At 40.3% G+C, this 8,616-nt stretch overlaps 1 protein-coding gene across 1 annotated transcript; it reads left to right on the top strand.

Annotated features, from left to right (window-relative positions):
- The first annotated feature begins 439 nt into the window (after positions 1-439).
- Positions 440-3,390, top strand: LOC134626957 (SAM pointed domain-containing Ets transcription factor). Its single transcript, XM_063472862.1, has 5 exons — positions 440-884; positions 1,571-1,768; positions 1,965-2,012; positions 2,282-2,416; positions 3,212-3,390. Exons 1-5 carry the CDS (start codon positions 440-442, stop codon positions 3,388-3,390), a joined length of 1,005 nt encoding a protein of 334 aa, XP_063328932.1.
- Positions 3,391-8,616: the final 5,226 nt, after the last annotated feature.

Here is an 8,616-nt window from a genome sequence, read left to right as displayed (position 1 = left end):
TTAACTGTTTTGAGGGTCAGTATCTCCATTAGACTTATAGAGCTTCTTATAGAGCGTACACCAGCACAGTCTAACCTCAGTTCTCTGCACATTCATGCACAACTCTGATGGAGATCATTGCAAAACTAAAGCAGCTGCCATTTTAGTATCTTGAGAAACAAAGGAGAGGAACTGTTTGAAAAGGTAACCATGACTTAAATCATGATTTTTTTTGCATATTTTTTTGATTAAATTACTTAAAATGAACTAATGTCTGCTGCAGATTTAAGTGGCATACACATCTGTTACCATGGGCTTATGTGACAGAGTGATCTTTCAGATTTTATGCTACGCCGAATAGTTACAAACTTTTAAATCACGTCTCACTTCATTTGCAGTTCACAGCATAGAAGTTTAATGTGGCTTTTTGTGTTTCTTTCTCTCTCTCTCAGGACCAGTTATGTCAAACCCAGTGGGCAGCGTACCAGAAACCACATCGTATGGGTCTCGGATTGGGATGACAGAGGACTCCCTCTCCATCCTGGAGCAAAGCAGAGGCTGCGAAGACCCCTGGGAGATGGGGGAAACCAAACCAAACGTGGAAGCCCTGGAGCGGGGCATGCCAGGCGTCTACCTCTCCTGCTTCGACATGCTCCTCACAGAAGAAGCTACTTGGCTGGTGAAAGTTTCAGAGGCCTCTTCAGCACTGGCTTTACCCATGAACCGCGTAGAACCCCGGGAGGAACCGGAGCAGTGCCCGGTCATTGATAGCCAGGAACAGGGGATCTCTCCTGGCCTGGAGGGGCAGGAGGAGGAGCGATCCCTGGAGCAGGTGCAGAGCATGGTTGTGGGAGAAGTACTGAAGGACATTGAAACAGCCTGCAAACTGCTCAACATCACCCCAGGTAGGCTGCTTTCCAGCACACCTGCAGCTGTGGCGAGTGTATTACAGCGTGAAGCTGACCTTAAACAAAACATATTTCATCTCCCCCAAAATGCTGAAGTGTTTCTCTGTATTTGCAAATACAGAAGTATTGATTCAGATACTTAAGCTACTGGATCTTACTCGCAAAATCAACACATTTTTGTGTGGACACAAGATGACAGAACTCCTAAATCATATCCTTACTGACGCAAAGCTGTGTTTGCCTGCTCCAGGATCTGTTTAATCCTGACCTTTGCAAAGGTACTCCTGAATTGTAATAGTGATGGTTCTTGCCTGCCAGTAGACGTGTACACAGTCTTAAGGGCGAGGCCTCGCCTGCTCATAAAGCAAACAGAGGAAGCGTTTTTCATGTATTGTATGGCTTCTAGCTGTTATAAACCTATGCAATCCCCAATCGTCTGTTCTACTGATTAAAACTGTTGTGGCATAAAAGCTTGATTATCTTGTGGTTTCAGCAGATTTATTATGAGTCAAAGGCAAACAAAATACAGACAGGGTAAAGGTGAAAACAATATTGATATATAAATGACTTATCTTGATCCATATGACATTAGTGTCACTAAAGAAATGGTCCAAGATAAGGTCATTTATTGCATTGGCAGCTGGAAGTTTTCTCACTGATTTCATATCTATTTCCGCCTGCAGATCCGATAGAGTGGAACACTGGGAATGTCCAGAAGTGGCTGCTCTGGACTGAACATCTCTACAGATTGCCCCATGCGGGAAAGGCCTTCCAGGAGCTGACGGGAAAGGATCTGTGCGCCATGAGCGAGGAGGAGTTTCGCCAGCGTTCCCCGCAGTGTGGAGACACGCTGCACGCACACCTGGACATATGGAAGTCAGGTAATATTTATTTAACACGTTCAACATGTGCAGCCTGCTGCACCCCCTGTGATGATTTTATTATCGGATATTTGGCTGCTGTGAACTTTTGTGCGGGTGCAAATTTTATTACTGCGTTCATGTGTGTTTGGGTGGGATTATTTGAAGTTCTAGCCTTTTCTTAGCTTGAACTTTTCTGCATCTGTTTACTTTCCAGCTGCATGGATGAAAGAGCGGTTTTCCATTGGAGACACTAAAACTACAGGTAAGATTTTTATGTTTGCATTAGCTGTCATGCAAGTTGCATTCACACAAAAAATCCAACGCACAGCATAATTTTAACACTGTATTTTACATAGACGCTAATAACCATATGCTGCAGAATTTCAGTGAAAAATCAGGCTTTTGCATTGTGTATTTTAAAATTCCTGATTAAAGGGCTCTTGATCTTTTGGTCCCTCACGGTACAGAGCTTTTTCATTGAAACAATGCACAACGACCCTCAGGACTGAATGGTTTTGTTTTGCTGTGCAGGCAGCGAGGAGCTATGGTCTGAGGCAGATTCATCTTGCTCAGGTCAACCTATTCATCTGTGGCAGTTTCTCAGAGAGCTCCTGCTCAAACCCCACAACTATGGACGTTGCATTCGCTGGCTCAATAAAGAAAAGGGTACTTTCATTTTCATTTCATTTCTTCTTTATTTGCTCTATTTAGTCCTTAAACAAATGAATAAAACTTAATTTACCTGGTGTTTTTAAATAAAGGCAGAAAAATGTGTATGACATTGTGCTATTACAATTTAAGTGCTTTCTTCTTTTATGCTTCAGCTTAAAATAAAATGTATTTTTTTTTTACATTTCAATTTTTGTCGCAACTGCTTTTATCTCTTATTAGTTCATCTACTGTTCAGAGCTATGCAGACTTTTATGGGCTCATCATACTGCTCCAAAATCTTGACACATTAATTTAAAAAAAATCAAAAAACAAACAGGAAACATTTTGAATGAGAGTAAAATTTTTCAATAAATTTGCATTATAATGTAATAATTGTAGGACAACACTACATAAGGGGTCCATGTGTGTGAAAATGAGTAAATAGAACAAATACAGTTATTTCATTCACTGTTCTTATTTTAAGGCAGATTTAAATCAGAACCTAAGAGTGTGCAGGCCTCCCTCCTTTTTTTCACAACCTGTAGTGCAATGGTACAAACTGGTACAAACACACACAATAAGAATACACCATTAAAGCGTATTTAAAGTGAAACCGCAATGGGATGAATGCTGGATGTATGTCAGGGTTTCGCTTATTGGGTTTGTTAATGCCTGAAAGGCAAAAAGCATGCCAAATGAAATATGAGTCCAAGTGGGTTAGGACTTTTTATGTGTGCACATAAAGTGTAATCACCCACTGTTTTGCCCGTGTTGTGTTGTGTGGTAATAACTGCTTTTGATTCCCACCAGGTATTTTCAAAATCGAAGACTCTGCTCACGTCGCGAGACTGTGGGGACTCCGAAAGAATCGACCTGCAATGAACTACGACAAGCTGAGCCGTTCCATACGTCAGTACTACAAGAAAGGCATCATCCGCAAGCCCGACGTGTCTCAGAGACTGGTCTACCAGTTTGTTCACCCAGTATGAGACTGCAAGCAAAGTGGGAGGAGAAAGCGGAGGACGATGAGATGGGAACTCGGAAAATTACAAAGACAAATTGTGTCACCATGCACCTGAACACCTAATTCCTGAGATGAAAAGGTGACACGGAACATGTGCACTGAATTACCCCGATGGTACACACCTGACTGCCAACACTGAAGTAACAGCTGGCAGCTGCTGCAGTCTTATCTGTGCAAAGCCAGACAGGAAGAGACAAAAACAGTGTAGCTGTTGAGGCTTTTTCCTGCTGCAAAATTAAAAAGACAACAGAATAAAAAACAAACAAAGACAAAGCAAAACAGAAAAACAGTACATGAACTGCCTTATTATTTGCATGATCTGCCTGTTTATGTTTCCCTATTGTGATTTCCAAATATCTTGAGCTCAAATCAAAGCGTTACAACTGATGGCTCTTCGGTAAAAGCGTCTACAGCTGCACTGGCTTTGTCTGAACAGGAAACTCTTCTTATCTCATCTTGAAGCTACTGAGAAATGGACTTCCTCTTTTTAGGAATTGCCTCAAATCCTGCTGTGGAAGTGTAATAGGGACCCTTGTATATATGTTTGTTTTCTAATGTATAACTTCTGAAGTGTGATGCATTCCTCTTTGAATGCCTTTATATAGTTTACCCTGCCTGGTCCATTTACACAGTCGTATACTGCAATTAATGCTGTGGGTCTTTGAAACCCAAAGTTTTCAAAATTTAATAAACCAAAAAGACTTGAAATGAATAATCATATACAAATGGAGACAAAATATGCAATAAAAATAAAGTTTTACCTGAGAATTGACATGACATGTTGCACAAATTCATCATTCCTGGAATATGAAATGATTTTTTTCACTCATTGCACTTGTTGGCAACTTGAAACACGGGATAAATTATTAAAACTCTTTTTTTTTTCATTCTGTTTTATTAGTTGTTTATGCAACTTTGGATGGCAGAGGGCTGGAGCTCCCAGCTGTCATAGGATCAGAGAACACCCTGGACAGGTTGCCAGTCTGTCACCAACTAGTCATACTCATTCACACCTGCAGCCAAGTTAGGATCACCAGTTAACTCAGTAGTATATCCTCAAACACAGAGCCTCTTTAGCTGGGACCTAGACTAGCAGGGGAAAAAGGTGAAGTGAAAATATGCTGGTTCTATTACGATAACCCATGATGCACTTTTAATAAGTTGGGTTTTTTTTACTTATAAAGTTGGGCAAGCACAGGGCGAACATGCAAATGAAACACAGAGAGGTCCCAGGGAACCACTAGAAACCGCTGCGAGTCACGGGTTAACTTTTGTTTTTAAATGCTCAATTGTCAAATGATGTCACGATCTCAGTGTCAACTTACTGCTGCACCTGTTAAACAATCAAAAAAGTCAAGATAAAAAATAATTCAACTGCACCATGACAACAAAACTGCAGGTAAACTTTTGAAATGAAAATTTCAAAAGTTTAGCATGTTATTCTTGCCATAAAGTCTGGACACAGAGTTTAATAATCTCACATAAGGGAGCTGCACTGGAGTTTTAGTAGCAGTTTGTTCTGTTGTTGCGGACGGCAGCAGGGTGAAAAGATTGTGTATTGAGTATTTCTTTATAGGGTCCATTGGGATCTGCACAAAAACCTACCCTTCAAAACGGTCCTGGGAAGCCGATCTCTACAAACTAATGTGGCACAAAGAATACGTTTGTGAAGGACAAGATGCGGCTTGAGCTAAAGCTGCGCATGGTCCCAAAGTATTGATGCAGCTGTTTTTTGTTTTTCTTGTATTCTTACACCCCTCTCTCCCCTTTTATGTCCCAATAACTGTAAAAACAGTTAACTGCTCTTCCACAGATTGGCAGTGTTTTGAGCCAAAGGTGCCTTGTGACTCACATGTTGACTTTGCAAACAGGAGCAAATTAAACTAGAGCCAAGAGATAAAAACAAAATGTGCAATACAGTAGGACACCGGGTCACCCTGCTCATGCCAGATGCTTTCTGTTGCTCCTGAGGGAACAAGAATGTAGCACATGAACTTAGCCTTCCTTAGAGCACTTAAAAAAAAACAATGTGTAATTTTTCCGAGTTTTCTTTACCAGAACATAGATGTGTGATGACTGGCCAAATGGTCGATAAAAACCAAGGCTAGGCCCATGGACGCAGATATGGTGCAGGCCTGCTTTTGTTTAATCTACAAATGAATTTGCCAGGCATTACATTTACACAGCTCTCGTGGTTTCCAGCAGCAACAATCACTAATTGGGAAACACCTGCTAATGAGCCTCACTTTGCTTGTATTATGCTTCCTTTTTTCACAAAAGCGATGTAAAAATGTCTTATATTATAAACTATAATGAAAGCTGTCACCAACACCAGACATAAATTATTAATTTGCACTTAAGTATAGAACACTAAAAAGGCCAAGCAACTCCCCCATATGATTTCATACTTGGTCTCTGCCAGAGCCTTTCAATAATGTTCAAACCCCCAGAGACACAATGTCCATATGTCATAACACAGTTGATTCATTTTGCACACATAACCTATGCAAATGTGCTTACATGTGGTGATCAATGACATTCCTGTTGCCAATATTGTCTCTTTAACTCACAGGCTCTGCTTACAGAGAGTAGCTGCTTGAGTGCCTGAATGTGAGCATCACACACACATATTATTAGAATGTTCAAAAAATAGCCAATAAATCCTTGATTATCCTCCTCACTGACTCTGAGAATGATTGGGCATTGCAAGATAAATTTCATATTTTATTCAGCAGCATGTGAAACTAGTGACTGAACCCAGAATGTTATGAGAAAAGGTTTTTTATTTTATTTTTTTTATTAAGGTCAACCAAAGAAGTCGCCCTTTGATGACTTCACTTTTCAGACTTGAATTTGATTTGATTTCTTTTTCATTCAGTGGGAGGGGATACAAATCCCTGGGTGGCTGGGGGAGGGGGGGGGGGGGTGCATCAGGAACAGCGTCAAAATCTACCAAATCCAATATTTGGAGCTACATACCACGATGACCCCTTGTGACTCGATGAGTAGCTGAAAGCAATTTTTTACTGTAGAAAAATGAACAAATTGTTTGGAAATGGCCTTACAAGCCCTCCCAAATTGATTGACAGCAACAATATCTTCTCTGACATCATTCTTGATGTCTCTCCTCCTCTGCGTTGTGTTAGCACACACATACCTGTAAACTCTCTAGAGGGCACAGATCACTTCTGTCTGATACAAATTCACACGAGACTAAAAGCTGCTCCACCCCACAGCTTCGCAAATATGTTCATGTGAACATCTACTTGAAGTTTATGTTAGTTCCATGTACTCTGCTTTAGCTCTTTCACACCAGTTTAACACATCTGGGAATGTCTAAGCAAACATCTGTGGGATCAGAACTCTTTGTTCAAACTTTTTTTGTTGTTGACTGGATCTGTTTGCTGTGTCTAAGTAAATGAAGTGAATGTAAAATCAGCTTTGTGAAGTTCCTAAAAGGCTCAACTCTTATCATCTAATTACTTTTTCCTGTATATTCTTTTCCGGTTCATGTCCTTACTGTCATGTTTTTCCCACCTCCAACTGTGCTCTCAAGAAATCCAACAGGTTTTGAGAGATTTCACAATTGCACTCAATCTTGCAGCGAGTCAGAGAGTGAACATCTGCCAAAACGAGGTGGCCCGGAGCTATGTGGACCAGTTTACTGTTGTAGACGAAAAGCGGTTCTTTTGATGAGTAAGAGGTGAGCCTATCCCAACGTGTTGTATACACGTTGGGATAGGCTCATGAGCCTCTTGATCTGTGTTTCCTTCTGGGTAGTTTGACACATAGGGACACATGTTTTAAAAGGCTTAAGTGGAATTAAGATGTCATCCTTTCGGTCATAAGCTATGACTGTGTGATATCTGTGATTACTTTAGTCATCTTCACCATGCTGAAGTGACAGATAGGTAACGTAAAGCTTCAGAAAATTACAGTATTTTTTAACCCTTCTGACAAGATAGAAGATCAAATACAAGATAAACCTATAGCAAAACGTGTCGCCGTTTGGTAGATGTTAGGACTGCCAATAAGATGTGCTGTTGTCTGTTTAGCCAGCTGCCAGTGAGGAGAAAGAAACATCCACCCAACCACAAAAGACAGAGACTAGTTTTGTAACAGTTCTTTTCCACTGCTGAATTTCCCTGTAAGTCGTGTGACATCTGTAATGTGAAAAAGTATAACCACAAATTTGATCAGTTGCTCCATCAGCGAACTGACTTTGGCGCAGTGGTTAGCACCTTTGCCTCACATTAAGAGGGCTCTGTGTTTGAATGCTCTCATCTCCTGTCCCCTCTATGTGGAGTCTGCATTGATTTCCTCTGGGCACTCCGAGCTCTTCCCACAGTGGTATAGTTTACCTTGTGATTCGGACTTGGCCATAGGTTTTAATGCAAGGTGGATGAAGAGTTTAACAACACAGACAAAAGTGCTGCATGAATATATATGAAAAGGTCAAATATGGCTTGCAGCATAATGTGCTTTGAGTTGTCAGTAAGACTAGAAAGTGCTGTATAAGAGATTGCAGAATAAACAAACGACAAACAACTACTTTCCTCTACATCATGAATCACTTGGCTTGGTAGTACTGTTTTACTTTTTGTTTTTTTCACTGCTGCTTTTGTTGGATATATGAAATTAGAATATATGTTCTATGACTATTTGTTGGAACATCTTTAGTGAGTCTTGGGTTATGCTGCCCTCTTGTGGCAGGCTGCAGATTTTTTGTGAAATCATATTAAATGATGAAAATCATTATTATATACACTGCTAGTTGCTGTTTATCAACGAGCCCCTCTCATTAAAGATATTTTGATTTTTTTCCCCTTTTGGTTTGGAATTTTTTTTTTTTTTTTACCGTGTGTCAACAACGCAAAAGCAGAAAACTAAGATTCCCACTTTGTTCATCACAGCTGACCACACTGTGGTCACAAAGGGTTTGACGTGGTCGGCAACAATACCCAGGTACACTGCATGCCACGAAAATAAAGTACTTGTGATGACTGATCATAAATGGTTTGTGCAGATTTAACTGTGAGCATCTCCCAAAACAAATAATTGGTGTGAAGTCAACCTGTAATTTTGTACTCTCCTTAATTCATCTGACAGCCAGATAGAGTATAAAAACATGACGCTTTAACACCAACATATAATTTTTGTTCAAAGTGGCTAAACTTTAATTTCCACATTC

The sequence above is a fragment of the Pelmatolapia mariae genome, linkage group LG5 (assembly GCF_036321145.2).
Source record: "Pelmatolapia mariae isolate MD_Pm_ZW linkage group LG5, Pm_UMD_F_2, whole genome shotgun sequence".
NCBI classification, from domain to species: Eukaryota; Metazoa; Chordata; class Actinopteri; order Cichliformes; family Cichlidae; genus Pelmatolapia; species Pelmatolapia mariae.
Note: the sequence above shows the minus strand (reverse complement) of the source record. Positions and strands in the feature narration are given on the sequence as shown.

What these genes read in the sequence shown, in the direction of transcription:
- LOC134626957 (XM_063472862.1), top strand. Translation starts at nt 440, where the DNA reads ATGTCAAACCCAGTGGGCAGCGTACCAGAAACCACATCGTATGGGTCT. An exon ending in CCTGGACATATGGAAGTCAG is followed by an intron (nt 1,769 to 1,964) that starts GTAATATTTATT and finishes TTTACTTTCCAG; the next exon opens with CTGCATGGATGAAAGAGCGG. An exon ending in TGGAGACACTAAAACTACAG is followed by an intron (nt 2,013 to 2,281) that starts GTAAGATTTTTA and finishes TTTGCTGTGCAG; the next exon opens with GCAGCGAGGAGCTATGGTCT.